This window comes from Glandiceps talaboti, chromosome 2 (assembly GCF_964340395.1).
Source record: "Glandiceps talaboti chromosome 2, keGlaTala1.1, whole genome shotgun sequence".
Lineage (NCBI taxonomy): Eukaryota > Metazoa > Hemichordata > Enteropneusta > Spengelidae > Glandiceps > Glandiceps talaboti.
In genome coordinates, this window is record NC_135550.1 from 5,757,733 (window position 1) to 5,772,434 (window position 14,702).

At 34.3% G+C, this 14,702-nt stretch overlaps 1 protein-coding gene across 1 annotated transcript; it reads left to right on the plus strand.

Moving 5' to 3' along the window:
• The first annotated feature begins 406 nt into the window (after nt 1-406).
• Nucleotides 407-13,445, plus strand: LOC144453470 (NLR family CARD domain-containing protein 4-like). The gene is made up of 4 exons (XM_078144776.1): nt 407-558; nt 1,735-1,953; nt 2,651-2,801; nt 12,858-13,445. The coding sequence occupies exons 1-4, from the start codon at nt 438-440 to the stop codon at nt 13,441-13,443; spliced, it is 1,077 nt and encodes a 358-aa protein (XP_078000902.1). The 5' UTR covers nt 407-437; the 3' UTR covers nt 13,444-13,445.
• Nucleotides 13,446-14,702: the final 1,257 nt, after the last annotated feature.

Consider the following 14,702-nt stretch of genomic DNA (forward strand, 5'->3'; position numbering starts at 1 on the left):
AGATCTGTGCATTTAACAGAATTACACAATTTGTGGACAGTGGGCATCTACGCCATCACCTCTGAGTTTCATGAATACATTTATAGTTCTTTCATGAAAATTTCTGAACAAATTTCAGTAGTTATATAATTGTACATGATACAACATTTAACCCAAAGTAATTAAGATGCCATTTGGAAAGAAACATCTGATGGTTTTCTCAAGGGCTAAACATAAGATAGTACTTGTCTAACAGATAAAACAAAACCACCTTCCATATAGATAAATCAGAAGATATTTAGTATTTGTTACCCAATTTCAAATATGGAAGGCAACTACTGTTGATTCAGACTGACTCAGACTATCAAGAGCAAGATATCTGTAATCACAATCATGTGTTTAGAAAATGTACTGACTGATCATATATCTACATATGCATCGTTCACTGAAATGAAAGTATGGCTGAAATAGAAGTATGGCATGCTGAAAACTATACAGAACGTTCACCATGCCCAGAAACATCGGAAATGGATCATTTTACTGTTTTTCTGTATCACCTTAGTGAAGAGATCAATGATGGTGAGTATAACAAATGTGGTCTAGAACTGTTCTCTTTTTAAAATTTGATAGTGTACTTTATAAAATATACAAAGAAGGAAATATACATGTTTAAAGTACATTGTATATGAAACTTATTTTGAGTTTCTTGATGTTGTTGTGAAGGATTAAGTTTCTGATGTAAATATTCATCTTACCTCTAACATAAATATTAGTTTGAATTTAGAAAAAACAAACATTGCAGACATAGATAAACTTGTTAATTCATTTCATAAACAGTTCTGACATTCACGGATGAGGGCGACAGATTTATAATATTATTTATTAATAGGTATTAGCTATGTTTTTTTAAATCAACTAAAGTTAAAAGAAACACATGGAAATAAAAGATCATTTACATAGATCAAGACATTTTTGGAACAGGAGTGAACAGTTTGTGTTGTTTAAGAATGAAAATAAAGTTACTGTGCTGGTACTATTTGATTTTCATGGAGAAAGGATGGTCAAATTGATTCTGTATGAGGCAACTTTTTAAAAACACCTTTTTTAAAGTTACTTGTCCTTATGGATTAATAAAAGCACTTCAAATAATAATACATAACAGCAAGAGCAATATCGCAATTTAATGCTTTCACGAGGGTTTGCACTTTTTACCAAAATTTTGATGATGCCCAAGCGAAAGACCATGAGACATTGCCTGAGTGCATGTGTTATTAATTTTATTACACCATCCGCTCCTCCAAATTATTCACAGGTCCACTCATCGTTCATTACTGTTTGTCATTGATAGAAAAGGTTCCCTTTATTGTGCTTGTAAATAACTATTGGATGTGGACATGACATTATTTGTAGGAACTCGAGTGTCCCCACAACTCATTTGATATTATATTTATTTGACTTCTGCAAGAAATATGCATGTGTGTCTCACTGTAGTAATCATCTTGAGCACACAACACTAGAAAACATATCATTGTTGTGATGCACATTAGTTGAAGTAACTCTCATGGGCAATAGTCTCTGCATGCACAGGTAGTATTTACAGCACAGGCAATAATCTATTTAAAGAATCAGGAATGTCATGTAATTCGATTCTGATCAAAGACAGCTTTAGTAAGAATGACAATGTGTAATCTGGTCCCATACTTTCAATATACATGGTTGCAACAGTATGAAATGATTTGTATTTTTATCATCTAGACGCCTTTGCAAAGATGAAGATTATTTGCAGTGCATTTCACAAGATCACGGAACGAGAAGTGGATAGTTGGCAGCATCCATTTGATATGTTTAAAACACTGACAAAATGTATTGGTCTCAATGAAGTCAACAGACAACCTGCCATAATGGTGCTGCAAAGTGCATCATGTTATGATTTAGCTACGAAAGTCAAAGAATTTGGGACAGTAGCAAAATCAGGTATGAACTTGTAATTTTTTCACTGCAAGGTATACAGATGTATGCACAATTCACTATCTCTACAACTATTACATTACTTTATGTGATAAAAGAAATGTGCATGGACACAACTTTATATTCAGTCATATATAGTAGTGTGTCATTCAAACGTAATGAAACTTATGTGTAGTATGATATAATAGGATGCTGTGTACAAAATATGACTGGAATGGGTTCTGTCTGTTCATCTTTCATCTTACACGACTGGTGATCCTATCATCCTATCCTATCATTTCATTTTGTGATTACATCAAAGCTAATAGGTGAATGACTGCCATTTGGGTTTGAAATTTCTGTTCAAAGCAATTTGCGCTTGACCAGCTTCAGAGTTCTAAAGTGCAATCATGTAAATTGTTTGCCATGTATTAAAGACCATGCATACTACACCGGAAGAAGCAGATGATGACAACAGCAAATGACAAATATACACGAAACTAGAGATTTCACTCAAGGGTCAGATATATGTACCCTAAGTGATATAATGTACCAATGTCACATTAAAGTTGACTAAGTCTCAAATACTTAGTTAGGGGCATTGTCTTTGGTGAAGACTTGGCATTTAAAGTCTTCCCTTTGAAGATATGCTTGTAATTAAAACACCAGGAAGATTATTTTTATACAGCAATATCTTACCTTTCATTGATTCATATCTTCTCAGGCTTCAGTTTTGCCAAACTTAAGGAGGAAATTATGACATACTATTTGATGACAGCTTCTCGTGTTAATCCGATACCCTGGTGTGATGACTATCAGGTCTTGCAATTGACTCATGTCTTTACAGGTCTAAATCTAAAGCACAAGAAATATTGGTAAGAGTTGATTTATTGCCATTTAGATCTTGTATCTTAAACATAGCTGCATGTAACTGACATCAAATTTGATCAGTGTATCTTGCAAGTGATTGACAAACTATTAAAGTAATTAAGCTCCCAGTCAGAAACGTTGAAAGATGATGACATTAATTACTGACCATAATATGGTTATAAAAAGGTTATATTTCAGTTATATTTCAGGTATACCAGCTACAGGTGTTAAAATATCAGTCAAAACCTCTTAACAGCACTAGCAGAAAATCGTGGGAAATGAGATCACTTTTCTTAAGTATTAAGATGATACCAATAGTCCTGTATGATTTTGCACCTAAAAGAATGTATCACAAATTGTGTGGAACAAAATAATCCATCTACAGCACATACAATGTCATCCATCTAATGAAAAGAAAGCAATTTCTCATCTTGTGCACAGATAATACAAAGCAAGGAAATACATAATATTTATATGAACTATTTTTGGTGCTCATTTCACATTTGTGTGTGTGTGTGTGTGTGTTTGTGTGTGTGTGTGTGTCTGTCTGTCTGTCTGTCTGTCTGTCTGTATGTATGTATGTATGTATGTATGTATCTAAATTCATGTGGCCATCCTGAAGTATGTTATATTTCAGACATGCAATATCCGACATATACAAATTTGACTGAATAGCGGCCATATTTGTGGCCAAAAATAAGTTTTACTGCATAACTCAAAAACTGTAATACATAGAGACTCCATTGAAGTGTCTTTCGCTACTTTAATTATCAGGTGCAAGCTTTCTTTTGCAATCTTGACCTTTTCCCCCATAACCTTTGGGTCAATTTTCAAAATAAGCCATTTGTTGCCTATCACAAACACTTTGTAGTATTTATTTATAACCAATTTCTTTCAAATCATGTGTACAGGTTATATAGAAGAAAATTAATATACACAAGCACTACTTTAACATCAACCTCGAACATCGACTGCCAGTTTTTGATGATGTTTAACATCCCATATCAGAAGTGATATTTCATGTTAAACATCACCAAGAATGATTGACCTGGGTATAGGTATATGATAGAATGGTTTTATAAATTAATGCAGAGAACTGATTAGTTTCTGGTAAACATCCTATGAATATTAATGTTGTATTTGCATCAATAACAATATTTTCGTAATTAGGCAATATCTTCACAATACAAGCTTCGGACATCTCATGATTTAGTACATGATTACAAAGCACATATTACCAACAAAGCTTGTTGATGTAGTTTGTAATTGTAATGAACAATTTGTATAAGTAATAAAGTATGCAAGCTTCAAATTTCACGTAACTCGGCATGCATATTGATTATAACAAAGTTCATGTCCTAAAACATTTGTTGATATAGCTTTTAACTTTAATGAGTCATTCAGGGTGTTTATTAGAAACCAGAGAAATATCCATCTACTGTAGTCATTTCTCGTGCAACTTTGTATTTACTTAATAATACTGAAGTTAAATATATTTAACTCTTTTAATAATAACAAAACCACCAGAAAATTCCAATATTTACACCATAAATCATGATATCAAGATACACAGAGTACATATGAACAAGAAGGCTTAAAAAACAAACTGAAATTTTCATACCTGGTGGAAATCCTTTTGTCATGAGGTGTGTCTCTTTTCTCCCAGTTTAAGAAGGCTTTAAACTTGAAGACAATAGTGGAAGACATTTTGATTTGCAATACAAAAAGTTATGTATTTGAGCTTAAGTATGTTTAGCAAATAACTGAATACATACTTACAGTGTGTGAAATTAACAGTAGTCTGTTGGTCCAACAGATCTTTGTAAGGAAATGTCCTAACTTGTTGGTGTTATGACTGATTGAAATTTATATTTGTAACGTTCACCAACATCAATCCATCACTCGCTTTTAATCCATCAACTTGTGGTACCAGGTTTACACATAATCAAATTGCCTAATTGTCAACCCATTAGAACATGGTGCTTACACTAATTTGTATAGTCATGTATAATTTACATATATCGTAGACTAGATGTGTGTCCATTTTGCATTTTTTTCTGGATTGTTGGGATTTTTATTCCATGAAAGGTTTTCATGAGACAGCTTTGTGTCAGTCAGTTTCAGGATTTATTCACAATTGGTGCTTATACATTGTAACTGTTTCAAAACCACTTTACTTTTTAGCACTGAACTACATATAAAGTTCAGTAGTGGTATATTTAATTCCAAACGTTCTTGACTGATTTGGCTGAAATTTCACAGGGATGTTTCAGGGAATATACAAAGGTACAAATCAAGGGAATTTACATAGTGATTAGGGTTAAAAACATGAAATTTTCAGTCGGATTCATCTCATGAATAGCCAGATATCCAGATATGGTTGCACAGAAATGTTATTGTTTTATTGATCTCATTAAATTATTAAAATGTTATGGGGGTACTTAAGGTAGGAGGTGTCAAATTCGAATTACGTCAATGACACAACTTTCGGCGCAGACTGAAACGGGCGCTCTTGTCAACATTCAAACGCAAAACAAACCTGTGTCTGGAAGTGAAGTGAAGTGAAGTGTTATATGTTTTTCGATCGCTCTACGTACTCATGAATTGAAGATTTAGGGTGAACGGAAGGTAATTTTGAATGAGTTTCCGAAGTCCTTGCGAAGAAAATTAGCTTTACTACCATGACTTAAAGAGAAACTGTCTTATAAAATTTAGACTTGTTGAAATGTATCAACAACCACACTCCCTATATTGCCGGTCAAGCAAAACATTGACGTGCGAAACAGAAAAGTTGGAGTCGGCCATATTATAAAGGTAACACCACGTCCAGTGTCTGGCACTAGAATTACACGAGTTCACAAACTATTGCACGATTAACCGTGACGTCTGAATACATCCAAGATATTCTACGTGAGATACCCCTGGTCATAAATGTCTGCTTCTACACACAAGTCATCCAAGTCGCCATTAAATGAAGTACTTTGTTTGGGTTGACAGATTGATTCTATGTCGTTTTGGAAGCATATCACTCGATAGGTCAGCAGTGTCACCAGAGCTAGAGGGCGATTGATGGGGTCAAAGTAACCCTAGGTCAATCATTTGATTGTTTGTGTGCAGTTTCTCAAACCATTGATGTCCCATTGGTGCTAAAACCATGTTTCAACGGTCATTACAAGAAAAACAACAATGATAATTATTAGAAACCGTACGACCGATCGCGGAGAAAAAGTCAACATGCTACTTCTCGTATTTAAAAATGGGGTTTCAACCATATGAGCAGTTGCGGACAATAGACAGTGAAAAAATACTTCTTCTTCACTGGGCCATGACCGTGCGACTGGTCGTGGAGAATAGACAGTGAAAAAAATACTTGTCGGAACTTCTACATCAAACTACATCGAGGCCATAAAAAGGCTGCTGACACGAGTTTGCGAACTATTGCATGATTAACCTAACGTCTGAATACATCCAAGACTTTCTACCTGATATACCCCCAGGTCATAAATGTCTGCTTCTACACAAGTCATCCAAGTTGAGTACCCCCCCCCCCCCCCCACCCAAACAAGCAAAAACATTTTCTTTTAATTTTCTCCTTAGTTGCTTTGATTTCGACTGCTCGAAATGAAACTGACATGACACTTGGAAACTTTAATTGCATTATTTCAAATGATATTATAGCATTACCAATTCCAGTGAATTTTGTGACGTCATCGCTGTACATTATTACTGATAATGTACTCCGTTATTGGGCATCGCGGCCCCGGCACGAGCATAACAATACAAGCTTACTTTTTCTGTTTCTTCATATGACTAGGTATTTTTTCGAAATGTATGTTGTTACTTATGATTATCATTTCCACTGTTTAAAAATACAACGCATTCATGAAACAAATTTGTGTTCACAGCAATTCATTGAAGTGTATATGTGTGTGTGCGTGTACGTACGTGTGTCGCTATGATTAGTATTCAGCTTCCAGGCTGAACATGGCAGACGATGTTCAGCGTTGTGTATATTATACGTTGTTTTGCGTTTCTCGGTCTACAAATTCACTGGAATTGGCAAAACTATAAAATAATAACAATAATGTACGCCCTCCCAGTCCATAATGGACTCAAGCAAACTTCGCACTCCATAATGGACTCGGCTGTCACCTCGCCCATTATGTCGTTCAAAGTTTGCTTTCGTCCATTATGGGCTGGGAGGGTGTACATTATTGTTTAAACAATGACTTGTATGTTATTCACATGTAATTTACATACCGACCATAATTCTATATCACCATTAAATGAAGTACTTTGTTTGGGTTTCTGCTTTGTTACTGTGGTAACCAGATTTGCTATACAGATTGATTCTATGCTGTTTTGGAAGCATACGCTCGATAGGTCAGCAGTGTCACCAGAGCTAGAGGGCAATTGATGGAGTCAAAGCACTAGATCAATCATTTGATTGTTTGTGTGTGTTTTCTCAAACCATTGATGTCTCCTTGATGCTAAAACCATGATTGTCACTACAAGAAAAACAACAATGATAATTATTAGAAACCGTACGACCGATCGTGGAGAAAAAAAGTGAAACGCTACGTATACTTCTCGTATTTAAAAACGACCGTTTCACCAGTGGAGAATCAACAGTGAAAACAAAAATACTTCTTCACTGGGCCATGACCGTGCGACTGGTCGTGGACAGCAATCGACCCCCCCCCCCCCCCCCCCCCCCGGGCCATTACACATCCCTGTATCAGTATAGTAACGTCCTGCCAAATTTAAAATTACTGAATTTATAGGTTTTTTTTCAGTAGATGTATTCAATCAAAAATAGACTATTTTTCAACTGTCTTGCCAACTATAGTATGTCACTAGTCACACTAACTCTGTTTACTTATCGTAAAGCCTACAGTTCAAATTGCAACAAATCATACAAGTTGTATAAAAACTATCTACATTGTCTCCCCATGAAAGAAGTATCCATGGTAACATTAATAAGATTTCAATGAGGGGTTCTACCCAAAATCAATAAATACATCTAGTAGCGTAGCTTTTGGGCCTCACAGTGTGTGGAATGCCATTTTATCATGTGGCTAGGTACGTATACTGCATGCCGTGTTCAGTGGATCAACAGGTACTGATATGATATGAGTTATTTCCTATTTCATAGTGACCACACTCCGGAATATAACACTAACAATTTCCTTACATGAAATCAACATTTAACTGTTTCAACAATGCGAGAATGAGATATAAGGTGCGAGATCAATATATATTTGAAATCAATGTAGGATGAAAAATTAAATTCTTTTACTTTTGGGGTGTTTTTTTAGTTGTCTAGTTCTCATCCTACAGAAACGATTTTACTTTTTAATGGGTCTGTTTGTACCTCTAAACATGCAATTATTTCTTTTTTAAAAATATCCCCTAAATTGGAAGAATTTTCACTATAGCACAGCACTAAAATAAAGTGTCAACAAAAGATCTATTTTTCCTCACTACATACTGACTTTGTATTCATTTTTTTTTAACGTTGCTTATGTGTATTGCTTTATTCATTTGATAAAAAAAATCAAGGGGGCGCTATCTGAGGGTCTGAAAGGAACCATCAACTATTGAAATCGTTAATCCATATTTGCAAGCACTCGTTTGCATTTTATATCCATATTTACATGTATATATGTGAATACATCATTGCAAGGAAAGAAAAAATATTAAAACTACTATTGGAATATAATTATTTAGATATGGCAATATTTTTAAGAAACACTGCTACATGCTATACCCTTCAGTAGCTCCATGTACAAGTTAAACATGTTTTGTAAAATTTTTTTTTTTTTTTTTCAAAAGTCAACTTTTATTTATATCCCTTTGAAAGAATATATACATCGTGTAGCTCACAAAGCATTAGCAAACTCTTTCAACATTTTGTTCTTCTTATTATAATTGATATCAAATATTTCTTCTCTTATTATTTGTTCAATATCTCTTCTTTCCAAAATTCTCGCTTTATATACGGCAAAAGTCGCCACCATCAAGATTAAATTAAATACATCAAAAGTCTTACAATATATTCTGTATCCATACACAATGTGCTTCCACAGCAGTCTTACGTTCATTCTATACAATTGATTGATTATATTAATACATTTTCTCCAGAACTGCTTGACAGCTTTACATTCATAAAGAAAATGTTTACTGTCTTCAATATTTTTACAGATCTCACAGAATGGATTATTCATTATTTTCCATTTAAACAAATTTTCTTTGTGTGGGATTTTGTTGTATAATAGATAATAATTAAATTGTGCTATTTTTTTTAACTGGCATACATTTAATTTTTTCTACCCATATTTCCTTCCAGTTACAATCTTTCCCACAATCCTTTTCCCAAATCTTAGGAGCATACGTTTTAACACCACTATTACTTACTATGTTCCAGTAAAAATCTTTACATGCAAAATCAAACATGTCTTTGTATTCTCCGTTGAAAGCTCTTTTTCTTAGCTGTATCCTACCAAATCTTATATAAATTTTATTGCTAACTTCACACATAATTCTGTACCAAGTTTTGGGGATTGCTTTTTTTACCTCTATATATTGTGCAATCCAGTTTCTCTTACATTTCAATTTGTCCAGTAGAGTATTGTATCTAATAAAACTACCGTTATTAAAAAGGTCTGCTATGTGAATAATTCCTGACTCAATCCATTCTTTGAAAAACAACACAGACTTGTAACCAGCATTTAAATGTCGGTTTCCCCAGATAATTTGTTCTCCAATTGAACTAGGTGTTAAATTAAGATTGTCATTATTCCTAACAACCTTATACCAGTTCATAATGACCTCCCTATAAAAACATGGCATATTCCTCGTAAAGTAAACAAGACCTTTTTTGTCAAGATTATAATTAAAAATAAGTTTGCAACCTCCAAATTCCCGAAAATGGTGTTCTATTATTGCTTTCCAGGTTCCATCTCCTGCATTAACTAGTCGGTTTACCCATCTACATTTTAATGATTTTATGAAGGCATCAATATTGATCATTTGCAAACCCCCCTTGACTTTGTATTCATAGTATTACTACATTGATTTGAAATTGGATGGACATTTTGAATTTTGGCCAATTAAGTTAGGGGGAACTAAATGTTTTTAGCTTTTTATCCTACATTGAACTATTGACACCCCTAATGTGTTGATTTATCATACACAATTATGTACTGACAGAACTATCCCTTGGTACCCATGTGTTCCAGTATTATGAAATTTCATGTGAATTGTGTCCAAAAATGTTGAAATTTGGAAGGGGTGGGGGCATAATTATGAATATTATGGCCACTTTGGCTTTGGGAGAAATACATAAACTCTATACATGAATAGTTCAGATGATTTATCATACATATGAACTGACAGAAATATACCTTGGTGCCCGTGTGTTCCAATATTGTACAATGTCAAGTGATCTTTGTTCAAAATGTTGAAATTTTGATGATGGGGTGGGGGGGTAACAATTTTTTCTGGAATTTTAAAGTTAGCATACACACAATGATTTTTGTTGTATACTTATGAAGAGGCATCGGTACATTATACATATGTGCAAAGTTAAACAAGCTCATTTTAATTTTTGTCAAAATTCAACAATATTTCATTAAAAAAATTCTGTATTTTATGAAATAATGAAAAGAAATTACAAACAAATATGTCTGGACATAATACACATTGCACTAAAATATGTAAGTTCATTAAGTGCTCCAGGAATAATCTTTAACTGTCAAAAATTGTGATGTAGTTAATTGTTCTAAATCTACTTATTTTGACCCAAAACAGTATGTGTAGATACAAGAAACGGTCATTATCTTGAAAACAAAGGTGGTGACATAGTATTTTCTTTGCATTTTTTACATATTCAGATATCACCGCTTAGGTATGCAAAGTATAAGAAAAATCTATCGACTTTTTTTAATTTGACACCTCCCCTTAACAGAACAATACAAGTGCATGTTAGTGGCACTTGAATTATCCCTCCTTGACATTGCTTGGAAACACTCTAAGTTCTAGCACAAAGTGAACCAATGGTTCACGGTAAAGTCTGTCCGTCCGTCCATCCGTCCATCTATCTGTCTATCTTGTGGCTGGTGCAAGTGATTTTGGTATTGAACTTTACCTCTCAAACTACTGGGGATGAAATTGGTAATGATTCTAAAGTGTTAGTCTGCAAATTGTGAGTGTGTCATACTTACATAAGTGGCCCTAGCAACCATGGCCACGCCCTTAGGAACAGGCAAATGATAGGTTTATTGCAAATATAACAATATAAGCTTAGGATGGGTAGGCAATTGAATAAACATGAAAAAAATGCAAATGTCCTTAACAACAAGACCACACCCATAGCAAGAGTTACACGAAGGTGTAACACCATGGATGGGTAGGAATGGGAAACAATCTTCAAAAAATGTATGCAAATATGCCTAGCAACAAAACCACATAAGCATAACAGAAAATTAAAGTTTACCCACAACAGTTGAGCTACAATGCCATTGACATTTTTATTATCATCAGTCAAGTGGAATTTTCTCTCATGTACATTTTGTGTACATATGTTTTCAATTGGTTTATATTTGATTCTCATATGTCAAGTAATTTCTCATTCTGTGTGCCCTTTTCGGCCTGTGGTCTGCGCAGGACAATTTCTCTGTGGGGCTTTGTTTCTGCTGTTTGTTACGATAGGAATGTTGCCAATTTTTGGGCCCAGCTTCTCATAGTGCAGCCACACACATTTTAGAATTTGGTAACTGATTCCAGAATTATTTCAAGCATTTTTTTTTACATATAATGTGTATTTTCATCAGGATCAGTATTTGCATACATGAATTCTACATCTATCACTTTTTTTCGGCTCAATGTTTTGTTCAATTTTATTGATGAAGTAAGTTGGATCTGTTATGTAAGCTGGTCAGTTTCTAATCTGTATGACCAATTTGTCCAATGCCTGGTCTTTTACATCTTGGACGTATGTGTTGAATCTTTCAGGAAGTTGTCTACAAAGTGTTACATATATGTACCATTGAAGTGTACCATGTGCGATACTTTAATGAATATACAAAATAGTGTTAGCGGAATCCTATCTCTGCTCATTTGCTGTTGACACAGACAAGATGTGAATCTCACTATGAATCATGTGATTCAGATTCATGAATCAAGCAGTTACAGGGAGGGGGGACTGTGATCTCTTTGAGATTGCAGATAATGTTAATAAATGAATCGTTAATCCTCAGTATCGCCAGTCTCTCTGTATTTGTTGAGTTATACATTGGATAACCAATAATCTCACATGATTGACAGGGTTAATATGCTGAAATCTCTGTTTAATTGGACAACCTTAGTTGTTGTGGTAAGGTATGTGTCAACAGTTACTAGTAACAGGCCCCTAAAACAGAAAGAGATTATATCTTGATGAAATAAATTATGATGGGTATTCAACTATTCATTGCATTTATTACAGCAAAAGACAACATGCATATATTAAAGATCAAAATTCTTTTAATCTGCAATGTGTGTGTGTGTGGGGGGGGGGGGGGGTTGCTGTAGATACAGGTCATAAATTGCTAAGGACATCAGTTTCCCATAACGACCAACTTTAGCTTTTGCTACCTGTCGGTCCTTATGACCAACTTTCATTTCACCTTAATTTTGCACACTGAACACTTATTGAACAACAACTTGATTTTGACTTAAGAATTGTTGTTAAAGCTTGCAGCCATTAAAAATGTACATATTTGTCGGTATAATTCAGTTTACCCCAAAATCAGCCTAATATGGAGAAACTACGTTTACATCTGATTTATAAGAAAATGCTGTGGTAAAAGAATTAGCAGATTTTAATAGCATCATAAATAATTTTTCCCCAAAGGGAACACTTTCAGTTCACATTCAATTGAGATAAAGATTTTACAAACAGATACATGAACACACAGTCAGAAAGAAATGAACATCAGCTCCCACTAAGCTTTCCTTTGGAAAAACATATTGTATAAAGTGAAGAATTTGCTAAATTCATTTCCTATCTTTATTACTAGGAACATGATTACAATTCGATTAGAAGAAATCTTCTGTGCTGCACAAGAAGAACCCACATTGTCCTCACGAACATCTATATCAAAAAAAATTTTAATTCAAGGTGACCCCGGTACAGGAAAGACAACACTCTGTCAGAAATTAGCCACTGACTTTGCACAGAAGAAGCCGTACATATGGGATAAATTTGATCTTGTCATTTTTCTTGAGGCTCATGATGTAAATGGCACAATTGTGGAAGCTATTCAGCAACTGTTACCTATTTGCTACATGAATAAATCTTATGGGGCCTGTTTGTCTAGATATCTAGAATCAAATGAATCTAGGTTACTTCTTGTTGTGGATGGGCTTGATGAGGCATCAGGTAATATAGATTTTGAAATCATGAAAATCCTACAGGGAAAATCATTTCAGCATTGTAGTGTGTTAGTGACAGCTCGTCCACATAAAGCTATTGAAATACAGCGTCATTTTGATACTATCATCATGAATGAGGGATACACAAATGACAATAGTATAGAGTTCATTGAAAAGTACTTCAACACAGTACTTCAAAACAAGATTATAAAGAACTCATTGTTAAAATGACATCAGAAAATGTACGAGAGCTTGCCTGTAACCCGTTGTGTAATATCTATCTGTGCATTGTATGGGAGGAATTAGATTGTGATTTCCCCAAAAGTAAAGGTGAACTCTATGCAAAACTTCACTATGCAGTGGCAAGAAGATACTGTCAAAAATATGGACTAACAGTGAAGGAAAATAAATTACCAGCACAGATACAGGAAGCCTTATACCATATTGGAGAAATTGCTTGGCATGGGTTGCTTGAAAACCAGCTCTTTTTTGATCTTACAGAACTAAGAAAGAAATACACAAATGAGGCTGTATACAAAATAGGATTTGTCACTGAAAAAAGTGGCAAATCTCGCTTTAAACCTTCAATAGTTGTGCGTTTTCCCCATAAAACTGTACAAGAAAGTTTTGCAGCGAGATACCTTACTGATGACAAAACACTGCAAAAGCAAAGGGAAGTTCATTTTGCAACTATTATTAAGTGTATGCATTTACATATTGTTGCAGTTTTCATGGTTGGAATGTTTGGTAAGAATGTGATGAGGCTATTTGAACTCTTTGCAATTTACTTACAACATTACTATGAAGATGATTATATAAGTTTAACATGTCCATCTCGATTTCTGTTTGCACTCTATGATTGCATACATGAAATTCAAGCACTGCGAGGCGAGAATGCTTCAATTTCAGATGTCCTAAGTGTTGTTGCTGCTGGTTTACCAGCTACACTTAAAATCAATTGTAATTTGCCTGAAATAGAAAACAATAGATATTGTTCAATTGGCCTGTTGATTTTGTGTCAGCCAGAAGCACATATTGAATCATTGCATATTGAACTTGATACACCTTATTGGTTCACTAACATACTTACCTCTTTTCTTTTGAATGTATTCAAGGCAAAGAGTAGTTTGCGCAATGTTTCAGTACACTGTCAAATCCATAACAGTGTTACCTTTGATGACCTTCCATTTGTAGAAATGATCAGTATGGCAGAAGCTCTCACTGACAATGCAGTACTGGAAGATTTAGAAATCGTGTATGAAGTTGTTTCAGAAAGTTCAAGACCTAAACAAGAACGTCATGTAGAATTCGACATCAAAAAGTTCATTTTAATTTTAAATAAGAACAGAAACATCAAAACTGGCATGATAAAAGTTGCCCTTAGTTCAGATGATTTCCAAGACTACAGCTTCTGTATTGAGAAAAAACAACAAAAGCGATGGTGTATACAGGGCAAGGCTAAGGGAGTATTCGGTATGCAATGTTTATTA

Bases quoted from the DNA above. Each gene is read 5' to 3' on its own strand.
- LOC144453470 (XM_078144776.1), top strand. From the start codon at position 438: ATGGCTGAAATAGAAGTATGGCATGCTGAAAACTATACAGAACGTTCA. The intron at 1,954-2,650 runs GTATGAACTTGT...ATATCTTCTCAG, and splicing joins TGGGACAGTAGCAAAATCAG to GCTTCAGTTTTGCCAAACTT. The intron at 2,802-12,857 runs GTAAGAGTTGAT...CTTTATTACTAG, and splicing joins CTAAAGCACAAGAAATATTG to GAACATGATTACAATTCGAT.